We start from the raw sequence: 12,496 nt of genomic DNA, 5'->3' as shown, positions 1-12,496 counted from the left end.
CAGTGTATAGGGGAGCATCATACAGTGTATAGGGGAGCATCATACTGTGTATAGGGGAGCATCATACAGTGTATAGGGGAGCATCATGCAGTGTATAGGGGAGCATCATACTGTGTATAGGGGAGCATCATACAGTGTATAGGGGAGCATCATACTGTGTATGGGGGAGCATCATACAGTGTATAGGGGAGCATCATACTGTGTATAGGGGAGCATCATACAGTGTATAGGGGAGCATCATACTGTGTATAGGGCAGCATCATACTGTGTATAGGGGAGCATAATACTGTGTATAGGGGAGCATCATACTGTGTATAGGGGAGCATCATACAGTGTATAGGGGAGCATCATACAGTGTATAGGGAGCATCATACAGTGTATAGGGGAGCATCATACTGTGTATAGGGGAGCATCATACAGTGTATAGGGGAGCATCATACAGTGTATAGGGGAGCATCATACTGTGTATAGGGGAGCATCATACAGTGTATAGGGGGGCATCATACAGTGTATAGGGGAGCATCATACTGTGTATAGGGGAGCATCATACAATGTATAGGGGAGCATCATACAGTGTATAGGGGAGCATCATACTGTGTATAGGGGAGCATCATACAGTGTATAGGGGAGCATCATACAGTGTATAGGGGAGCATCATACTGTGTATAGGGGAGCATCATACAGTGTATAGGGGGGCATCATACAGTGTATAGGGGAGCATCATACTGTGTATAGGGGAGCATCATACAGTGTATAGGGGAGCATCATACAGTGTATAGGGGAGCATCATACTGTGTATAGGGGAGCATCATACAGTGTATAGGGGAGCATCATACAGTGTATAGGGCAGCATCATACAGTGTATAGGGGAGCATCATACAGTGTATAGGGGAGCATCATACAGTGTATAGGGGAGCATCATACTGTGTATAGGGGAGCATCATACTGTGTATAGGGGAGCATCATACAGTGTATAGGGGGGCATCATACAGTGTATAGGGGAGCATCATACTGTGTATAGGGGAGCATCATACAATGTATAGGGGAGCATCATACAGTGTATAGGGGAGCATCATACTGTGTATAGGGGAGCATCATACAGTGTATAGGGGAGCATCATACAGTGTATAGGGCAGCATCATACAGTGTATAGGGGAGCATCATACAGTGTATAGGGGAGCATCATACAGTGTATAGGGGAGCATCATACAGTGTATAGGGCAGCATCATACAGTGTATAGGGGAGCATCATACAGTGTATAGGGGAGCATCATACAGTGTATAGGGGAGCATCATACAGTGTATAGGGGAGCATCATACTGTGTATAGGGGAGCATCATACAGTGTATAGGGGGGCATCATACAGTGTATAGGGGAGCATCATACTGTGTATAGGGGAGCATCATACAATGTATAGGGGAGCATCATACAGTGTATAGGGGAGCATCATACTGTGTATAGGGGAACATCATACAGTGTATAAGAGAGCATCATACTGTGTATAGGGCAGCATCATACAGTGTATAGGGGAGCATCATACTGTGTATAGGGGAGCATCATACAGTGTATAGGGGAGCATCATACAGTGTATAGGGGAGCATCATACAGTGTATAGGGCAGCATCATACAGTGTATAGGGGAGCATCATACTGTGTATAGGGGAGCATCATACAGTGTATAGGGGAGCATCATACAGTGTATAGGGGAGCATCATACTGTGTATAGGGGAGCATCATACTGTGTATAGGGAGCATCATACTGTGTATAGGGGAGCATCATACAGTGTATAGGGCAGCATCATACAGTGTATAGGGGAGCATCATACAGTGTATAGGGGAGCATCATACTGTGTATAGGGGAGCATCATACAGTGTATAGGGCAGCATCATACAGTGTATAGGGGAGCATCATACAGTGTATAGGGGAGCATCATACTGTGTATAGGGGAGCATCATACTGTGTATAGGGAGCATCATACTGTGTATAGGGGAGCATCATACAGTGTATAGGGCAGCATCATACAGTGTATAGGGGAGCATCATACAGTGTATAGGGGAGCATCATACAGTGTATAGGGGAGCATCATGCAGTGTATAGGGGAGCATCATACTGTGTATAGGGGAGCATCATACTGTGTATAGGGGAGCATCATACAGTGTATAGGGGAGCATCATACAGTGTATAGGGGAGCATAATACTGTGTATAGGGGAGCATCATACAGTGTATAGGGGAGCATCATACAGTGTATAGGGGAGCATCATACAGTGTATAGGGGAGCATCATACAGTGTATAGGGGAGCATCATACAGTGTATAGGGGAGCATCATGCAGTGTATAGGGGAGCATCATACTGTGTATAGGGGAGCATAATACTGTGTATAGGGGAGCATCATACTGTGTATAGGGGAGCATCATGCAGTGTATAGGGGAGCATCATACTGTGTATAGGGGAGCATCATACAGTGTATAGGGGAGCATCATACAGTGTATAGGGGAGCATCATACTGTGTATAGGGGAGCATCATACAGTGTATAGGGGAGCATCATGCAGTGTATAGGGGAGCATCATGCAGTGTATAGGGGAGCATCATACAGTGTATAGGGGAGCATCATACTGTGTATAGGGGAGCATCATACAGTGTATAGGGGAGCATCATACTGTGTATAGGGGAGCATCATACTGTGTATAGGGGAGCATCATGCAGTGTATAGGGGAGCATCATGCAGTGTATAGGGGAGCATCATACAGTGTATAGGGGAGCATCATACTGTGTATAGGGGAGCATCATACAGTGTATAGGGGGGCATCATACAGTGTATAGGGGAGCATCATACTGTGTATAGGGGAGCATCATACAGTGTATAGGGGAGCATCATGCAGTGTATAGGGGAGCATCATGCAGTGTATAGGGGAGCATCATACTGTGTATAGGGGAGCATCATACTGTGTATAGGGGAGCATCATACTGTGTATAGGGGAGAATCATACTGTGTATAGGGGAGCATCATACTGTGTATAGGGGAGCATCATACTGTGTATAGGGGAGCATCATACTGTGTATAGGGGAGCATCATACTGTGTATAGGGGAGCATCATACAGTGTATAGGGGAGCATCATACTGTGTATAGGGGAGCATCATACAGTGTATAGGGGAGCATCATACAGTGTATAGGGGAGCATCATACTGTGTATAGGGGAGCATCATACTGTGTATAGGGGAGCATCATACAGTGTATAGGGGAGCATCATACAGTGTATAGGGTAGCATCATACTGTGTATAGGGGAGCATCATACTGTGTATAGGGGAGCATCATACAGTGTATAGGGGAGCATCATACAGTGTATAGGGGAGCATCATACAGTGTATAGGGGAGCATCATACTGTGTATAGGGGAGCATCATACAGTGTATAGGGGAGCATCATGCAGTGTATAGGGGGGCATCATACAGTGTATAGGGGAGCATCATACAGTGTATAGGGGAGCATCATACAGTGTATAGGGGAGCATCATACAGTGTATAGGGGGGCATCATACAGTGTATAGGGGAGCATCATACTGTGTATAGGGGAGCATCATACTGTGTATAGGGGAGCATCATACAGTGTATAGGGGAGCATCATACAGTGTATAGGGGAGCATCATACAGTGTATAGGGGGGCATCATACAGTGTATAGGGGAGCATCATACAGTGTATAGGGGGGCATCATACAGTGTATAGGGGAGCATCATACAGTGTATAGGGGAGCATCATACAGTGTATAGGGGAGCATCATGCAGTGTATAGGGGGGCATCATGCAGTGTATAGGGGAGCATCATACTGTGTATAGGGGAGCATCATACAGTGTATAGGGGAGCATCATACAGTGTATAGGGCAGCATCATACAGTGTATAGGGGAGCATCATACAGTGTATAGGGGAGCATCATACAGTGTATAGGGGAGCTGTACAGGGGGGAGACTCATGACATTAGTAAATGTAAAGTGGGCACTTATTGTTATAGGGAACTCAGGTAACTGTCAAAGGGGCACAAATGGCGCTATTACTTTCTAGGGGATAAAATATGGGCACAGTTTTCGAGAGTTGCTTCAGAATTTAGAGGGCACAGAGAACCACACAGCAGGTGCAGTTAAAGGGACACATACGGCAGCAGCGGCTCAGCATTGGGGTATCAGCAGGGTAAGGAGTTTGTGCAGGTAGGGTCCCATTGGTGACAGTGCTGAAAATATGAGACATGAAATGAATCTTTGTTGTAATCTCTGCAGACGAGTCCTGGCTGGAAGAAGTCGTCATGTTGGTCTGGGCCAGATGGAAAAGTGAACGATTCCATCAGAAAGAACGTCAGCTGTAAGTCACCATCTGTAACTGTGCTGTGATCTCTTATACAGTATGTTGTGTAGGACAGGTATCTACCACTCACTATATGGCGGTAATATCAATATTGGTCTTATTTAGAAATTATATTCAGCAACAGCGCGGTCCTCTGCTGAGGTTCTCCTCCACTATTATTGTGCGTCACCGAGTTGTAATCAAGGTTTCCTGGTTGGGGGGCCACTCAGAAGTTTCGCCCCCCCGAACCAAAACCCTAGCTACGCCTCTGCTTGTACCTGATGGGAACAGTCTGGTTTCATGACAGCCCATCCCAATTACAAAAATTTACCTTACGGCAACAAAAATGGAGAAACGAAACCTTCAGAGAATGGATAAAACGAAACTTCAGCTCTGATTTTAGTTTTAACCCTTCACAAGTGCACTCAGCAGTAGTGAGTCACGAGCAGCGCCGCAGTTTCAGTGACTGGCAGACTCCCTCGCCGTCACTCCACCATCACCATAGATACCCCACCACACCTGTGACCGCCGGAAATATTTGAAAACTTTGACATTTCCTGTTTTTGTACAAACTCAATTCTTCTGTGCTGAAAGAGAAATCAGGACAGAAGAAAGTGGCAAGGTCTAAGATGGCTACAAGTTTTCTGCACATCAAACTGAAGGCAATCAGAACTTCTGCCACAACTGGTAACACCAGAGGCTACTATGCAAGAGGAGAGTTCCTAAGTATTGAAGAGATCTACAAGCACCTGTCATCAGATACGGATCTGAAACAAGTAGGGCACATCATGAAGGACAACATTAAAAGTGTCATCAATGATGAGTTTCTTCAGGTTCCTCTAGAATTCCCGGTCCTGGCTCTGCAGCATGTCACCTCTCAGGATCTTGCAAAGCAAATTCTGGAATCCAAATCCTTCAAGGGCAGACAACATGAAAGACCTGAATTTAATGACCTATCCTTCTGGAGTGCAGATATCTTCTCAGAAGACATTGAGAAGGCTCGTCTCCAGATGTATGAGACAATGAGGATGAAGGTGAAAGCAGAAGACCTGATTACTTTCCATGAGGAGATGAAGGAACAATTTGCCAACTCTCCAGCATTCAATAAATCAGCTTCTTCTTATGGGAACTTCAATTTCTCCCTTCCGCTGTCTCTTCTGCTATGTAGATACAAAAACCAGCACTGTAAGGGTAAAGAACCCCAGCTCCGGATACTGGGCACTGACATCTACAAGCAGGAGATTGTTCATTACATCGTAGTGCACAATCCTGATACCAAGGACTTTGAAGACCTCCAGACGGTGCCCACCAGGCCAACCACATCCCAGAATCCAAAAACTGTCACTTGGATGGATGAGACCTTGCACTGGAGACCACAATCCACCTCCAGCTCCTTACACTTAATGGTATCTGGTCATTCCTGCAGAAACAGAATATACAAACCACGGCAGCAACGCACGCCTCGTCGTAAAATGCATCCTCGAGAGCCCAGCTGTGTGTGGAACCATCTGGTGATCGCTTTCCATCTTCCTGGTAATGGAGAACTTCAGTTCCCCATCAGGTACCTGCTCAGGAATCTGACGCCTTGCCATGCACTGGAGCCCTTCATAAAACTGAATTTCATCCAGAAGAGCCAAGCAAAAGAAATGATCCGGAAATTTAAGAAGGATTTTCTGGAGTCGTTTCAGGATTCTAGGTAAGAGCCATCTGTAATATGTGTGAGCAGCTAATAGTGAGAGACACTGGGGCAGATTTCTTACATGAAGGCCAGGGAGGGCACTGACTGTGCAGTACTCTTGTCTGTTCCCCACCATCCATCAGGCCCGCATGCATATATACACAGACATGTACATGAATAGTCACACTAGGCACCAGGGCCGGCTCCAGGTTTTCATGGGCCCCGGGTGAAAGACTCTCAGTGGACCACTTTAACATATACCACGATTCATGATGCACAGATAAGAAATCTAGGTATAGTACAATGCCAAAGATTCCACTTCTTACATTACATGAGTGATATCAATAGCTCAGAAACCGGACAGTATAGTCCTCCATACAGTATTATGAGCACCACATAGTCCTCCATACAGTATTATGAGCACCACATAGTCCTCCATACAGTATTATGAGCACCATATAGTCCTCCATACAGTATTATGAGCACCATATAGTCCTCCATACAGTATTATGGGCACCGCATAGTCCTCCATACAGTATTATGGGTACCACATAGTCCTCCATACAGTATTATGGGCACCGCATAGTCCTCCATACAGTATTATGGGCACCACATAATCCTCCATACAGTATTTTGGGCACCACATAATCCTCCATACAGTATTTTTGGCACCCCTAATCTTCAATAAAGTATTATGGGCACCACATAGTCCTCCATACAGTATTATGGGCACCACATAGTCCTCCGTACAGTATAATGAGCCATATATATTGCTCCATATGGTACTGTATTATGGGCCCCATATATTGCTCCATATAGTATTATGGGCCCCATATAGTCCTCCATACAGTATTATGGGCACCACACAATCCTCCATACAGTATTATGGGCACTACATAGTCCTCCATACAGTGTTATGGGCACCACATAGTCCTCCATACAGTATTATGGGCACCACATAGTCCTCCGTACAGTATAATGAGCCATATATATTGCTCCATATGGTACTGTATTATGGGCCCCATATATTGCTCCATATAGTATTATGGGCCCCATATAGTCCTCCATACAGTATTATGGGCACCACACAATCCTCCATACAGTATTATGGGCACTACATAGTCCTCCATACAGTGTTATGGGCACCACATAGTCCTCCATTCAGCATTATGGGCACCACACAGTCCTCCATACAGTATTATGGGCACCACTTAGTCCTCCATACAGTATAATGATCCCCATATATTGCTCCATACAGTATATTGGGCACGACATATTCCTCCATACAGAATAAAGAGACCCATACATTGCTCCATACAGAATAATGAGCCCCATATAATGCTCCATACAGAATAATGACCCCATATATTGCTCCATACAGAATAAGGGGACCCACATAATGCTCCATACAGTATAATGAGCCCCATATATTGCTCCATACAGAATGAGTCCCATACTGTATAGTGCGCCATACAGAATAATGAGCCCCATATAATGCTCCATACACTATAATGTGCCCCATATAATGCTCCATACAGACTAATGTGCCCCATATAATTATCCATACAATATAATGGGCCCCTTATATTGCTCCAAACAGTATAATGGGCTGTATGAGCAATATAAGGGGCCCATAAAGAATATTGAGCCCCATATATTGCTCCATACAGTAAAATGAACCACATAGTATGCTCCAGTATATGATTGTCCCCATATAATGCTCCATATGTAATGGGCCTCATATATGATGTTCCAGTGTATAATAGGCCCCATATATGATGCTCCAGTATATGATGGGCCCCATATATTGTTCCAAACAAAAAATCCTCCCCTCTCCTCGCAGCCTCTTCTCTGCTTCAGACTCATCAGCGTCGGTGTCTTCCCTCTCTCTGTACTGTGACAGTTCAGACAGAGGGCGCACACTATCTGGGTGATCCTACCCTCTGACCTGAACATCACAGTCAGGAGACACCGCAGTGGTAAAGCGGGAAGAGGTAAGTTTCACAAGTGCTGAGGCCCTGAGCAAGAGGGGGGGCCCACTTGCAGGCACTGGCACAGGCAATGGGGCCCCCATACCGCGCCAGTGTCCTCGACATTGAGTGGGCCCCTGAACTTGCCAGGGTGCACCAGTGCTGACGCCGGCCCTGCTGGGCACAGATATAAAATAATGCAAACATATTACACAAACATGCACAGCACACACACGCACATACCGTAACCTCACACATACACAGCGCACATACCGTAACCTCACACACACACAGCGCACATACCGTAACCTCACACACACACAGCACACACACGCACATACTGTAACCTCACACACACACATACACAGTGCACACACACATACCGTAACCTCACACATACACAGCGCACACACGCACATACCGTAATCTCACACACACACAGCACACACACGCACATACCGTAACCTCACACATACACACAGCACACACACGCACATACTGTAACCTCACACACACACATACACAGTGCACACACACATACCGTAACCTCACACATACACAGCGCACATACCGTAACCTCACACATACACAGCGCACACACGCACATACCGTAACCTCACACATACACAGCGCACACACGCACATACCGTAATCTCACACACACACACAGCACACACATGCACATACCGTAACCTCACACATACACAGCGCACATACCGTAACCTCACACACACACAGCACACACATGCACACACTGTAACCTCACACACACACAGCACACACATGCACACACTGTAACCTCACACACACACAGTGCACACACTCTTAGGCTATGGGCCCACGTAGCATTTTAAAACGCTCACTAAAAACCGGACTCCTTCCCAGAAATCGCGCGTTTTTTTCCACGCGATTTCACCGCGATTTTACTGCGATTATGATCGCGATTTTGCCGCGATTTTCGCGTGCGATATTCAAGCACTTTCCAAGCGATTTGAAGCATCACTTGGAAAGTGATTGACAGGTTGGTCACACTCGTCAAACATAGTGTTTGACAAGTGTGACCAGCTTTTTACTATTGAGGCCGCCTATGCAGCATCAATAGTAAAAGATAGGATGTTAAAATGCTAAAAAAAATAAAAAAATCGGGGTATATTTACCTTCCGACGTCCCGCGCTGCCATCCCGGGCCTCAGCGTTCCCAGTAATGCCTTGCGAGACCTGTGATGACGTAGTCTCGCGTTGCTATAGCGATCTCGCGAGACCACTAGAGTCCCGCGAGACTACGTCATCACTGGACCGTGCCGCAAGGCATTACTGGGAACGCTTAGGCCGGGATGGCAGTGTGGGACGCCGGAAGGTAAATATACCCCGATTTTTTAATTCTTTTTTTACAGGGGTATGGTACCCAGGGCCTGGAGGACAGTCTCCTCTCCTCCACACCGTGGGTACCAACCGCACATGAGACGCTTCACTTCCCGCATGGTGGGCATAGCCACAAGCGGGAAGTCAGCGATTCTCATGCATTCCTATGGGTGCAGAATCGCGGCAATTCTTTGCGATGCCGCACAAAAGAATGAGCATGCTGCGATTTTTCCCGCGATGCGATTCCGCCGCGGAAAAAAGCGCAGCATTAGCACAGCATGTGCGGAATGCCATAGGAATGGATGGGGGGCGTTTTGTGCACGATTTTTAAACGTTTTCGCGGCGAAAATCGCGGCAAAAACGCTTAAAAATCGCTACGTGGGCACACAGCCTTATACTGATTTTTCCAACAGTGCCAATACTTTTGTCCACCCTCTTTTTTATGTTTGGTGTGGAATTCTATCCAATTTGGCTTTAGGAGAATTCTTTTTTTTTTTTTTTTAATTTAAGACAAATTAAATGAAGATAATACCAAAGAATTTGTGTTTGCAATCATTTTCAGGAAGAAACTGAGTATTATCCGACAGAATTGCAGGGGTGTCAATACTTTTGGCCACAACTGTATATAGTAACGTGTGTGCAAACATTGAGCATGAAAAACGTACACTGCCGTATGTCAGGAGAACACAGAATCATCCAGATGTCACCGCTGCCTCCAATCGTCAGGACGGTTACAAAATTGACTGTCCAGTAATGGACGAGGCTGTGATTGTTACCACTAATAGGCCGTTCATTGGGGAACTCGCAGTGAGCGTACGGTGTGTACACCTCTGATTCCAACGCATGGAATACGTATATTGTGGAGACACGAGGGGTCAGTGGGTGCTCTTATCCACTGACTCCAGACTGCATGGACCAGGGATCATCCCACCGAACGCCCGCTCTCCTTTTACCCTGGGCATAATGCTACTCAGACAACAATAAGTGAGGGTAAAAAATTACAAAGTTTCACCCTTTCGCTGACTCGCCAGGATTAGAGCTATTTCCAGGGCCGACTACCCCCATCAGTGGCTCCCTGCTTTTGGCAGTCACCCACAGAGAGGAGTTAACAACAAGCTTTGAAAGGTAACTGAGAACAAGGAGGTATGTGGCCAGGTGACCTGATCGTCCCAACCTGGATTCTTCAAGATGTCTCTGAGCATTCAGTGATGATCAAGGAGGCAGATCTGTGTTCTTCCAGCTGGAGCCATGGTCCCCTAAGCTGACATCCTGTTGAGTGTCTTGGAAAAGAGGCAAAGTGTCCTTCAAGTCATCATTCACAGGTCAAGGGGAAGGGGTAATAAGGTTAACCTGCATTGTTTGATTATTTATAGTTTATCCTTCAATGTTTGCAAGTCAACAAACTGCATGGATCATTACAATGTGTAATCAACATATCAGTAAACATCATTGTTCAGTGACCCTGCATCCCTGCTTTGCAAAGATAACAGTACAATAAACTGTGGGGCTGATATAGGATGAAAATAACCATTCGCTAATTTACAAATATCAATTCAACCTATAAGAAGAGTCAACATTCAGACTCTTGACCAACCGAAGAAAGAAACACATATATTCAATAGTCAATAATTCAGACAATAGTCTAGGATGCTGGCCCTATGGAATTTATGTCTGGCATAATTAAGAAGAAATGCTGTGTCGTCACAATGGCATGTGAATTGTCATCCAAATGTCAGCTTTAAATTTAGGACTGAAGTGGTGACCACCCTGTGATGTAAGTCACTGCATTACGTTCACCACTTCGTCAGAACACAGAAAATATATTTGCCATAGCTGTAGGACCCTCGCTGTTCATAAAAACAACATTCACCATTCAGAAAGGGAACAAAGCAGTGTGTCTGTAGTTCTCTGAATATAGGGAGGTAAGTGCCATGGGGAATGTCTGCTGGCCGTAAATCTGTCGCTCACACTCTTTTGTAAGATGTGCCTGGAATTGGTGTCCGAAATCCATCAGGTAACCTGTTTGCAGAAAGGGGGGAAGGGGGGGTCCCTGGGGGGGGTCCCTTGGGGGGGGTCCCGTTCACTTTGAGATATTAGACACACGGACAGACAGATAAAGGATAATTACCTGTTGAAGCTTTAAATGCTTAAAATACAAATAAAACATTTTTTCCTCTTGACAGGAAGTCTCCTCCTCATCCTCCTCTTCATCCTCCACCTCCTCCTCCTCATTCACATTAAAGAAAGCGGGCACAAAGCAGCGGCAGGAGGTCTCGGGACCTGAGATGTCGAGCCTCTGCTCCTCCCCATCTGGCGGCATTATCTGACGTCATAGGAGTCATGGCCTCATTACAGGATTTCTGCAGGTTGAGATTTTATTTTGGAAGTTTTGGGATTTTATATTTCTTGTATCACATTTAACCCCTCGTGTTCATGCTCCGGTTTCGTCTTCTGTAGCAGCTCCGGGCTGTCACTTATTGCTATAATAAATCTTGTGCTTTGCTAATGGAATATTCTGTTTTCGCCGTCTTCACCACCACCACCCGTGTCCAGTAGCTCATGATGCTTTGGAGCTAGTAGATGTTCAGCCCGGTCATTATACGCTGCTGATGGGAGACAAGCACCGTATCTCTCCGGCTGGTGAAGATGCAGCCAGTTTATGGCCCATGACCTGTGCTCACCTGAGAACTGAGGAGGACGAGGCCTAATATGTCCACTACTTTTAGCAGCAATGATATTCATTTTCTTCCCCCACCACCCGTCCTCCTGATCCGGGTCTTAACTGCTTGGATATGTCGAGCCCTGCATCTCCATGCACCACATCCTGATGCCATCCAAACATCTTAGATGCACCCATGGCAATCTATGAACGTCACAATGACTGCTTCTCCAGGACCAGAGTCTGAGCCAAGGACACAACATGGAAAACCCAATGTGCGTAGTGATTCAACCAAGCCTCAAAGCTGCCATCACTGCCCAAGACACCCCTTACACTATACTGGTATTGTGCTACTGGAGCCTCCATAAATGGGGCCATCCATCTGCTGTCTCGGCACCATGTTTTACCAAGTATAGAGTATTATCTCCCAGTTTTGTCTGTAGTCCCCTTTTTAGCTAGCGAGGCTTTCCACCCCCAGCCCACCTGGTCGCTC

At 46.0% G+C, this 12,496-nt stretch overlaps 1 protein-coding gene across 1 annotated transcript; it reads left to right on the top strand.

The window, feature by feature from the left end:
• Positions 1 to 4,629: 4,629 nt before the first annotated feature.
• On the top strand, positions 4,630 to 11,850 carry LOC141075708 (uncharacterized). The gene is made up of 2 exons (XM_073562847.1): positions 4,630 to 6,031; positions 11,528 to 11,850. Exons 1-2 carry the CDS (start codon positions 4,965 to 4,967, stop codon positions 11,583 to 11,585), a joined length of 1,125 nt encoding a protein of 374 aa, XP_073418948.1. The 5' UTR covers positions 4,630 to 4,964; the 3' UTR covers positions 11,586 to 11,850.
• The last annotated feature ends 646 nt before the right edge of the window (positions 11,851 to 12,496 follow it).

This window comes from Dendrobates tinctorius, unplaced genomic scaffold (genome assembly GCF_039654945.1).
Source record: "Dendrobates tinctorius isolate UK_male_01 unplaced genomic scaffold, ASM3965494v1 ptg000367l, whole genome shotgun sequence".
NCBI lineage: Eukaryota > Metazoa > Chordata > Amphibia > Anura > Dendrobatidae > Dendrobates > Dendrobates tinctorius.
The sequence above is the reverse complement of the archived record's forward strand: the minus strand, read 5'-3'. Positions and strand labels throughout refer to the sequence as shown.